This window comes from Coloeus monedula (assembly GCF_965178545.1).
Source record: "Coloeus monedula genome assembly, chromosome: 20".
NCBI lineage: Eukaryota > Metazoa > Chordata > Aves > Passeriformes > Corvidae > Coloeus > Coloeus monedula.
In genome coordinates this window covers 4426807-4438462 of record NC_138800.1, presented here as the reverse complement: position 1 = coordinate 4438462, position 11656 = coordinate 4426807, and the positions used below count along the sequence as shown (strand labels likewise).

The 11656-nt window shown below is 46.7% G+C and overlaps 1 protein-coding gene across 1 annotated transcript in view; it reads right to left on the bottom strand.

Moving 5' to 3' along the window:
- Nucleotides 1-351: 351 nt before the first annotated feature.
- COL26A1 (collagen type XXVI alpha 1 chain) overlaps nucleotides 352-11656 on the bottom strand; it is a gene marked incomplete at both ends in the record, with an annotated part of 163564 nt that continues 152259 nt past the window's right edge. The window contains 6 exons of the mRNA XM_082294521.1: nucleotides 352-376; nucleotides 1448-1616; nucleotides 4844-4928; nucleotides 5545-5589; nucleotides 6946-6990; nucleotides 10618-10680. Of these exons, the coding sequence (XP_082150647.1) occupies nucleotides 352-376; nucleotides 1448-1616; nucleotides 4844-4928; nucleotides 5545-5589; nucleotides 6946-6990; nucleotides 10618-10680 (432 nt within the window). The remainder of the gene's footprint in view (nucleotides 377-1447; nucleotides 1617-4843; nucleotides 4929-5544; nucleotides 5590-6945; nucleotides 6991-10617; nucleotides 10681-11656) is intronic.

Below are 11656 nucleotides of genomic sequence, written 5' to 3'. Positions count from 1 at the left end.
AGATCACTTGGGGTGCTGAACACAGGGACTGCAGAGTGTTTCTTTGCAAAGCTTCTGACAGAAACACTGCAGCAGTGCAGCCCAGCTTGCTCCACAGCTGTGTCCTGCACAGGAACCAGGGGCAGTGGGGCCAATAACACAAACTCAATTTGCGCTCTTTTGTCCTGGGCTGAATTTGAAAACTGTCAGAACATGGGAATTAAAGAGTAAAAAATAGTACAGTCAGGTCTGCTGATTAATCTCCCCCTTCTAACAAAAATCACTGTCTACATGAATGACATCAGCTTGTCTGACCTCGTTAGCACAGCAGGTGGAGTGATTCATTTGTCACTGAAGGGCAGGTTCAACTTCTTAAACCTGGAAGCTGGTACTTCCCCTAAAATAACAAGTTATTGCAAAAGTAAAATGACTCTGTATTTAACTCCCAGTGCAAGATAAGCTCTTGACAAGACTAATTCCTTAGCCTGTGGTTTGCTACTACACTGTCTCCAGATTCAAATGGTGAGGATTTACTCACAAGATTAAAACAAAACACTGTGAAAACATTTTTCCAGATTGCTGTAGGATTAGGAAACTATTGCAAAATATCCCTTTCTGTGAATAGTTACTGCCACCACTTAAATTAATTATCTCTGGATGTATGCACAAGCTGAACACAGTATGGGAAAATTCTTGCACAATTCCATCATATCTCATGCAAACTGCTCCATATTTTCACAGAAACAGTCTAAACTCTCTGAAGATAGACAGAAAGCCAATGTTGTCATGAACATTTGCATCAAAAGTCCTTGCTTAGCCAACCACAAATAGAAACAATGCCACTCACACGCAATTAGCAACATGAAAAGCCAAGATTTTGATGCAGAAGTCCAGAGAGCCACCTGAATTTTCAGCGTAATATTTTTAAATGTACTTTGTATTTTCTAATTTGTTCTTTGCTTAAAAGAAATCCTTGCAGGTCATGCTTTCATGGCCTGTGGAAGCAGCATCTGGAAGTTCGTGTGACACCAACACATGAAATAAAAGCAGATGCCTCCAACTACAGCAAAGGACAAGGCTGAGGCTTGGCTTTGGGACTGGGGGCATGGATGGGCTTGGCCAGTTAAGCAGAGCTTTACTGAGTGACTGTCAAGGGCAGTGAGGAACAAGGGGAGGGTTAAACTCTCAAGGCACAGCCAGGAGGTGTCACTCCTGTAGGCAGCTTCTGAGATACCTGGCAACTGCTATTTCAAAGGCAAACCAACAAAATCAAGGAAAACATTCTGAAAACCCTCTCTGAGCTATGGATAAGTCATTCCCTGCAATCAGGGCTCAGTATTGGCCACGGAAGGAAACCCAGCCACCAACACTGCAGCCTCCCACCCACTTCATCTGCAGTGTGCAGTTAAGCACTGGGTACTGTATCTTTAACTGGGGAACAGGCAGGAGGACACGGAGATGCTCCTACTTCATCCGGTTGCTTCTCCTTCTGGCTTCACCGTCATCCAGCAGTGAAGAGAGGATCTGGTGGGCCTGGGGCTGCCGGGGTCCTCCTCGCTTGATCTTGATGCTGCTTCTCAGGGGGGAGCCCGGGATCACATCCTGTCCAGAGCCTGGCTCAATGGAAGACAAAGAGTCTGTAAGGAGAGAAAGTCACGGGAGAGCACTATTTAAAAGGGGAGGCTGAGGAAGACACTCGTGGGCGCTTCCGAGTGGTTCCTCTGCTGGGAGCGGTGTGGTCCCTCCTGGCTGCTTTCCATGCAGGAAGCAGCTTTGGAGCTCCAGGTTTGCTGCCATCACACTACTCCTGCATTAGATGTTTCCCCTCTGCTCTGCCTGAACTCCCTGGGATAAGTGCTCCTACTGCAGGGCCTGTTCTCATCTGTAGTTTCATTTCTAAAGTGCTGTTCTTTTATTACCTATAAATTTACTTGGGCTGTAGCAACTACTCAGCACTGCCCAGACTCCTGGTGTTGGAGGATGAGCTGGGTGGTCACTGGGCCCTGATGCTCCTGGGGATTTAGGTACCATTTCACTCCTGGAAAAGGAGATTTGGAGGCACTGAAAGGATTGAATGGAAGGATTGACGCACCCTGGGCTGCAGTCAGATCAGCAATAACTCTGGGAATGGCTGGTAGCTGCCATACTCCTGCTCCCAGAGTGCCTCCAGGTAACACCCTCCTGCTCTTCCCTCAGCTGAACAAATTAAATATACACTGGTCTGGGCCACTCCTCAGCAACAGATGCTGGTGGCTTGGTCTGCCTCATCATTTCCAGTACCCCAGTTTCTTCTTCCTTTTGCCTCCAGAGCTGGATGTTTGTGTTTCCCTGCCAGGAGCCCAACGTGCCAGCCTTGGTTTGCTCCCACGAGGCAGCATTTCTTTTCCAAGTGAGCTTTTGGCTGCCAGGGGATTCGGGCTCTGTCTGCTGGCACCAAACCCTGCCAAACAATTTGGGCTTTGCTGTGTCCTGCTGGGCTGCTCTCTGCAGCTTCCAGGCCAGGTCAGCTCCAGCTGCCCTTCCACTGCAGAGGAGAGGTTTGTTTGCTGGGATGTTTTGCCTTGTTGCTTGGGTGGCTGTGGTTTTGGAAGCTCAGTGGGAAATTTCTTGGGAAAATGAGAACATGGGATTGGCATTTCTGAGTGGGGTTTTCAAGCTGGGCTACCCCAGGACCTGTGGTTAAATCCTTAACACCTACACTGGGAACATGACCAGACAGTTGGTGCTGGGTGATTTAAAACCTCTGTGGTGCCTTTCAGTCCAGGGAGGTCTGTGCTCAAGGAAAATATTTTTTGTTATTTAATGTCTTTTTCTCTTTGTTTGTTGGGGCTTTTTTAACCATATACACAAAGATGAACATAATTGCACAAGGAAAATATGCCTTGCTTTCCAAGTTCCCTTTCTAAACAGTATTTTTGTAGGGTCTAAAATATGTGTGAAGTTAAAGAATGGATCTGTTTCAAAAGCACAGAGCAGGAATATAATTATCTATAGTTATGGGACAAAACCCCCCTAAAGTCATACAATATAGGTGTTTAAATATGACCTAACCACAGTGTACAATTAAAAAACATCAATTTTTGCTGATGTAGTTACACTGGCATAGAAGCACACATGGGTGTAAATAACTCATCTCTATCCCAAGCAGGAACAGATCAATACAAATGGTTTGCTGGAATGACTGTTTCAAAATAACAGCAGCACATGCCTTGTTGCTGCTGTATTACCAAAGTCAATGTGAAAAATAGGTAAATCAGGCAGTTCTGCTGGGGCAAGGCTGCCTGAACCCCAGTCCAGGGTGTACAGGAGGTTCCTCAAGAGGTGACTTTTTGCTTTATTCTACTTTAAATGAAGGTACAAAGTCAAAGCCAAAAGAGGGCCAGGCCCTGGGTCCTGTGAATAGCCTGCACTGTGCTTATGGACTAACCCAGGGAACCCCCCTTTCCCTCTTTCCTGGAGATCATCCCTGCTGGCATGGATTGCTGCCTAGGAAATCTAGTGGGCATCTCCCTGGTACCTCCACCAGCTCAAAGCAAAGCAGCATAAAAATATATTTTCCTACCCTTGGAATGAAAATGTGAAACGAAGCAGAATTAGTGCAGAGGTGAGGTCAGGGTGAGTGTGGTTAAATCATGGGGTTGTGATTCATGGTTTCCCAAAAATCTTATGTTGTTGCTGCCTATTGCTTTTGGAAATAGCACTTGGGGCCCCCAAGAGCACGAGGCCACTCTGCTCACTGAGCAGAGCAGAGCAGGCTCCAGGCCAGGCCAGCCATGCTCTGGCACTGGAAGTGTCCAGCAGCAATTCCACCTCAGCCCTGCTGGCTCCACACGGGGCTTGAGGGCTCCCAAGGGGCTGCCCGAAGTGCATCCAGTACTGTGAGGAAGGCATGGTCAGGGCTGCTGGGCATTTTAGCTATTTACCATTTTTATAGCTTAAATCGATATCCAAAGGCCACATCCCAATAAAAATGGATGTTGATCTGAGGGGAGGTGTGAGGTTGGCTCATAAGCAAGCCAGGAATGAGGTTTCATGTGTCAAGGACAGAAGAGTGCTCTGGGACTTGGTCAGTGCCAAGGGACAGGCTTGCTGCTCACAGCCTGGCATAGCAGATCCAAACATTTTGCCTCTACTGTGTTTCTGAAAGGGGAGAAATGGCCACAGCAGCTTTTGGCAGCTGTGAGAGAACTGATCCTCGGGTACCCCAAAAGGAGAAGTCTGACAATGACCAACACCTGTGACAATAACCAACACCATACTCTGGTCAAGGGAAGAGGACATTCTTTAAGGTATGATGTACACACTGTGCCAGTGATGGGAGAGCCACCAGCCTCAGGAGATCACAAAAATCTATCTGAATGTAGAACATGTGGGACTTTCTTTAAATCTGACTGTGAAAGTAGGTTTCATGTAAGTTATAACCACAGAATGTTCAGGGATCACTGTTTGGGCTTTCTCTGCAAAACGTGGTGCTGCACAAGTCAAGGCCCTCAGTGGTGTCAAATCACTTGGAAGGTGCTGTTAACAGGATTAAATGATCTGGCCTAAAGACTTGAACAAGCAGCTCCTTGGGAAGCTGGTAGATGATCTGTGCCACGTGGCTTGAGCTACTGCTCGTGACTTGGCTGCCTGAACTGTAACAAAAATCACTATAAGGGTCATTTCACCTGCTGCTGGGAAAGCAGAGGAAGTAGTACAGCTGGTGGAACTCAACAGTTCTAAGCACCCCTAAGTCATGGCACCTAGTTTAGAAAATGTGGCTTGAACAGACACCAGAGAGCCCAGGAGACTGGGAGGGTGTTTAACCAGCAAGCCTGAACAGAGCCCCTGGTTCCCTAGAGAAGAAAACCTGAGCAATGCTCACCATGAATTCCTATCATGTGCTCAAGGATTAATACCCTCTCAGCCAAAATCTTCAGAGCTTCTCGAAGCTGTTGGACTCCTTCCCCCTGCAAGAAAGAAAATAAAACTAACATTGGAATATGTTGCAGAATAGTCTTCCTGTCCATAATGCTGCTTTCATAGCACCAAACTCTGCAGTGTGGATGTTTAAAAATGAAAAGAGGTAAAAGAGGAGATAACTTGAGTAGGAGAAATCCCTGTTCAAAGAGCTCCTCGTGTACACTCAGGCTGTAGTTTGTTGTCCTTGTTACCTTAGGTGTGGGCTTGAAGGGACAAAGAGATGTTGGGAAGTATTTCAGGAACTGAGAGCAGAGATGTGAGAGCACCAATGCTCTGCATATGCAGCTTGATCTCAGGGAGTCTGTCCTTCAGCATGTGGGAGGGACAATAGGGAAGCAATTCCCAACCAGCTCCTGGTGACAGAACAACCTCTGGGGACTGAGGCATTCCGAGAACATGGAGAGAACTTGGCCAAGGAAACCTCACAGGCCAGGACTTCTGGCACGTATTAAATTCAAACCCAAGGTTCACATCACCAATTTCTCTGCACATTTAACCATGGGCTCACCCCCTGGCCCCCTAACCCCACCTGTCAAAGGGAATACAGTTGAAGGACAGCAAAGTGGCAAAAAGGAAAGTAAAACAGTAGAAACACATCCTTACATCAGCACCTTTGTCACCTTCCTCACCCTTCTTGCCCGGTTCACCCTAAAACGAAGAAAGAGACACTGGTTATGTGTGGCTGAGGACCCTTCTAGGATCCCTTGGATCCCTTCCCACCAAAGGAGCAAATTAAAGAAGCATTTCACCAGCAGAAAGCACAAGGACTGCCCCTTCATGCCAAGGGCCAAAGTGCTCTCCTGAGCTTTGCCCTGGCTCCTGTCAGCTTCCCAGGAGGTCACCACCACTTCTAACACGGATGAACTTGTCCAGGAGTGGCCAAGATGCAGGAGGGGCCACCTGCTATGGCCTGGGCCCCAGCAAGGCCATAGACATCTCACTGGGCTCTCAATGAACAACATTTTAGGCTAAACCACAGATAATTTGCTCTTTTGCCCCAAACATGCACATTTTCATCTTGATTTAGAACAGAAGAATCCTCCATTCTGCTTTCATTAATTAGTCACATCACTTTCTGCCTCTGAGGATGCTCATTAAGCTTTTCTTGACCAAAGATCCCTCTGTGCTGTGAACATTGGTCTCATGTTTTCCCCCAAGCCAGGAAGTTCATGCACCCTCTGAAGAGCAAATGACATGGAGAGCTTAAACCACTCTAAGCTAAACATAAACCAAGACTGACAATCTAAAACAGAGAGGAAAGGCTTGGGCTCTTCAAACTTGTTAGACATCCCTGAGATCTTTGCAAAGCAGTGGTGAGCACAGGAGGAAGGACCAAAGAAAAGGTTGGGTGAATTGTACAAAAGGATGAGGTGGAACCAAAGAAGAGAAATGAGAACCCTCCCAGAGGTTCTGGGGCCTCTCTGGAAGCTGCCAGCCAAAAAAAACCCCAATTTTCTCCACTAGATCTCTGTCAGCCACCCTTCCTCACCACTGGTTTGTTTGCACTGGCCAAATGTGCCAGTGCAGACATCTCCTCTCTGCATCTGTTCAGGTATTGCCAAAAAATCATTTGCAGACATCTTTTAATCTCATTACAGGGTTTCCAGCTCAGCTTGGCCAACCAAGGTGCAGGAGGGAGTCGAGAGCAGCTGATGGACTTTGATGTGTTTAACTGTGCCCACCTTTGGGCTCTGGTAGTGCCAGAAACTCCTGGGGCCCAGGGAGAGCTGTGTGGGCCCAGCTCTGGCCAGAGGGACCTGCAGGCAAAGCACAGCTCCCCTGTTGGGGCGATGCCCTCCTGGTCATGCCAGCACTGTGCTTTACACCGGGGGATGTTTCATTTGCAGAGGGATTCGTTAAGGTGAGGGTGTCTATGGAACAAATGTCTGAGCTGGAGCCAGCAGAGCTCAGCACTGAAGCAGCTCCAGGCCAGCCAGTGGCACCTACAGTGCCAGGCACCAACCCTACCTGAGCCTGGCACCCACCCTCGAGTGCAGCACTTACAGGAAATCCCTTAATGCCCCTCTCTCCAGGCAGACCTGCTTGCCCCTGTTGGAAATAAAGTCAGTGTCATTAGGAGATACTTTGCCATTTGACAAGAACACAGTGTAATTTTTACTAGTGGAATTAAGATGGCTTAATGAAAAACCTTACACTTGGGATAATGTGAGAAAAAAATTCCTCTCCCCTGACATTATCACTTGGAAACAGCAAAAGGGGGTTATGGTTTTCTGTCAAGTATCAGCTCCAAATCCCATCAGACTCTGGAGGAGCTGGGTTGGATACAGAGCTCCTGAGCTCAGTGCCCTCTCTGTAAGACGATTAGCAGGTTTTTTGAACTTTCCAGCAGTCAGTTACATTATACCAGCAAGGAATTTGGCTGCAGATTTGTTCCTTACAAAGACACTGCATTCTTCTCTCTGGTAAAAGTGATGGGCCACTGCTGCCCCAGCCAGAACAGAGCCCAGGACTCCCACCGAGCACTGATTTAATCTGCTCCTGCTTCACACACATCCCCCAGCTCCTGATCAAAACACAGGTACAATATTTTGGTCGGTTTGTTTCTTTCTCCTGCTGCGTTAATTTTCACATTGTTCTCAGCGAGGGGTTTTTGTTCTTTTTTTTTAAAAAAAAAATTATTTTTTAACAGAAACAGTTGGAACTACTACGTGTTGGTCTGGGGCAGAATGAAATGCCATTGAACTGAACATTTTTTTCCCCCCTGTTTTCCTCCACAGTGCTGGTTTCTCACCCTGGAGCAGCTGGGGCAGGGCAGAATCCCTGACCAGGAGAGCAGTTAGAGGTTGTTTACTGACAAAGCAGGAGCTTGGGAAGAAGAGGCAAAATGTAAAAGCATTTATAGAAATCCATTAATGAAAGAGCTGCATATTCCCCCTGGCTCTTCTCCCACAGACACACTCAGCAACAAACCCATCCTTTTTCCCCCCAAAAAACTACATTGATGGTGGCAGATTTCTGTAGGAGAAAGGGAGAGCTGCTGGGTTTGTGTCCATCAAATTGCTGCTTTGTATAAAACCAACGGGCATCTACAGAACATTCCCAAGGAGGACTGAATTCCTATGGAATGCCTTGCCAGCACCAGAGAAAGGCCCCTATGGACAGGGAGAGCTCTGGGAGAAAGGCCCAGTCTGGCAGGTGCTCCCAGTATCTTCAAAGGGAAATACTTGGATTCTGCACTGGAAGGAGCAAAGCTTGTGAAAAAGCACAGGCCAGAGGAAAAATCACAGAGAGGAGCGTAACAACACACTGAAAATACATAAACAGGCTGTGCTCCATGTCCAGGAGGAACAGAAAGGATGTTATCAGCTTAAAGGGGATCAAAGGATATTTAGGCTGGATGTTGGCAATATCTTTTATCCCAGGCCTTACTGGCTGTTCCTCTGAAGACTGCCTGGAGATGCTGTGCAGCCTCCCTCCCTGGCAGTGTTTGAGATGAACAGAGGCTGAGCGTGAGCAGCACACAGAGCTGAGCCATCCAGGGGCTGTGCTCTGACTGCTTCAGGTCTCTTCCACATCTGTTCTCTCTGAGATTAAGCAGGAAGAAGGTATAATACCATTTTCTCAAATCTCAGTAGATATTGTAACAACCCCCCCCTGCTTTTCTTTGCAGCTGCACAGCTCCTCTGCTCGAGCCCTCATTTGTATCCACCAAACCCAAAATTGCAGCATGTAGTTGTCAAAACCAGCATTCAAAGCCACACTTGCAAAAGACAAAAAGCACACAGAGCATCCTACAGAAATTCTGACAGAAAAAGCTGTCAGCTTCCCTTTCCACACTACAGAGCATGGACAGGAAATATGGGGGTCTTTTCTATTTATCAAGACATTTTGATATTTGAAAAATCTCATTTGTCCCAAAACTAAGAGGAGAGTTACAATTCTAAATCCCTAGCAAGGAGGGAACAAAACCAAATTCTGTAGGATCTGTCTGGACTGAATGGACACAATGCAACAAGATTTTGTTTCAAAAGAAGTGTAGTAGTAATATGAGATATTAATAGTAATATTAGTAATATGGTCAACCACAAACTAAAGCAAAATGTTAAATGAATCATTGAGGGAGAGTTGTATCAGTTTCCTGGATGGAAATGTGACACTTTGCCACACACCATGCCCTTCTATTTTCTTTTAGCTGAACATAAAGATTGAATGGCAATGAGCTGTAGTTGGGAATCTGTGCATCCATCTCACCAGTTAAGGTTTTGCTCTCTGTCAGCATCTTGAATTCTAGTCCCAGAACTCCATCAGTCTGCAATCTATTTGTAAAGCCAAGTCATGCCCAAATTGGCTGAGCTGCACAAGGAAAGTGTTACAAACAATGACCAATGGTCCCTCTGTCCTTCAGGGAAGTGCAAGCGATTTCTTACACAAGAGCAGGACCAAGCACCCGAAACTAAAATATAACAGAGATTTCAAAAGGCATGTGTGCCCCACCCTCAGATATCTGCTGTTCCTTGATCCCTCAGGAGGGGTGAAACAAACCCCTGGACATGCTCCCCTTGTGCAGAGGAGCACAGTTTGTCTGTTGCTGGTTATTCCCACGAATTGGAGAAGTCAGCACATTGGAATGAACTGATTTGTGTTTGTCTGTCTTGGCTCTTTCAGGCATCCCTCTGTCTGCTGGATTGGAACAGGGAGCAGGAATGCAGAGGAGGTTCTGGCATAGGGGGAATCACGTCACCTACAGCCCCCATTCACAAGTGGTGCCTCCACCTCCCTCTGTGGGACAGTAAAATGGCACTTGAAAGAAAAGGCACGAGGCTGTGTCAGTGCAGCCACCACTGCAGACTTCTATCATCTTAGGGTACCAACCAGTGTTTTCCTCCTCATCTTTCTCCCCTCCTTTGATCCTCTCCACACTGGGTTCTCAGTGACTCTCCCCACTCCATGGCGCCCATTTCACAGACCTAAGGGCTGAATGATCCTCTTCCACCTGCTCCATTCCCAAATGATTTTGTGCTCCTAGGCTCACCCAGAGATTTCAAAGACCACAACCTTTTGGCAATTCAGCTGAACAGAAGCAGCCAAAGCCCCAAATGCCACTGTCAAACCCTTCCCAATGCTTGAATGCTGGACTGGGAATCTGACATATTTATACCCTTGTTAGATATTCCTCTGGTAGTTCCTCAACTTCACCAGTTTGGAAATAACATTCAAACAGCCCTTTATGTTTGGTTATCAGCACTGGACAGCCCACTAAGGACTGAGGCACATAAACATATTAAGAACATGACTTCAATATTCTGAATATGTTAAGAACGTCATTTGACCTGGGAATGACTTTGGTTCAGGAAAAGTCCAATGAGTTTTTAAAGCCTTAGTGCCACAGAAGGAAGAGTTCAGTTAGACCTCTCAAAACACTCCACACTAAACAGCTTTGGCTGGTGGAAGGCAGTTGGTCTCCACAGGCCTTTGTATACTATGTCTTTGCTACCTGAATCTCTTTGGGGAATACCTAACTTTGGAAGGAATTCAACTCTTTCTCTGTAAAGGAAACCCTTGTCTTGGTTCTTGCAGAAGCCCCAGAAACTCTACATTTAAAGCTGTTGGTGGCTGTAGTCCCACTGCACTTGCAAGACCTGTGCTGTGTGCAATTTCTGAGGCCTCACCCCCCGAAACACTGCTGGGAATCTCTCTGTGCATGTAAAACCTTACTCTCTCTCCTCGGTCTCCTTTGGATCCTTTTGGTCCAGGCTGTCCTGGAGATCCTGGCAAGCCCTGGAAGAGATGCAGAACGAGAAGGAATTCATTTCTACTGTGCAACCTTTGTGTAGGTGTTGTGAATACACTTCCCAGTGATCCTCAGCTCCTGAAAATCTCATACACCCGTTAAGCAATTGGGCTGGATTCTCTTTTCCCCTCAAGCAAATACAACAGAAGCTCTGTTTGCAGGTATCTCAAGCCCTGTACTTTCTGCAGATCCCTCTATTTGGGTCTTTTAATGCACTGCAGGCCCCTGATGTAACATTTTCTCAGGGTCACTATGACAGGACAGTTCTTGTTCTCAGTTACCAAGAAGAAATTAATACACAGGTAGTATGTTTAGCTTAAAAATCCCCACTGCTTCCCCCCACTTCTTAATTGCCTCAGTGGGTGGCAGGAGCAAGCACACATACCTGAAAATTAATTGGATTGTGCAGTGGAAATTATTTTGAAGCTATTCACTCACCCTAATAAACAATTTTCAAATTAAGCCCAATCTCTGCTAATAATTTTACTCCCTGGGTTGAACAAATCTATAAAGCAGTCACCAACAGCTAAGAAGGGCACAGTCTCCAGATTTCTACTAATTGAACTGCTATGCAGAAATCGATCCAAATTTTTAACTTATCCACCCAGAGAAGCCACAGTTATTAACCAGACCAAGAGAGAGCAATATTGTTTGTTTATATTCAGCCTGTCAGCTCTCCTTCTCCCCACAACCATGTACAAGATGCTTTTTTTCCACCTCAGGTGACTTGCATGTTGTCTTGGAGGCTGCAGAAGTGAGCCTGGAGCTCCCCTCCAGGCACCTGGTGATTTAAGCCAGCCTGGTTAGGAACAGCTGCCCAAATCCCACATCAGCACCCAGAGAAATGGTTTTTCTAGGCCGAGAGAAATAAAGGTTCTGGGCATTGCTGTGAGGAGCTCAGTGCCTGGTGAAGTGGCCCAAGGAGGTTGCACACACATGATTTAAGGGCTCAGAGGAGGAGCC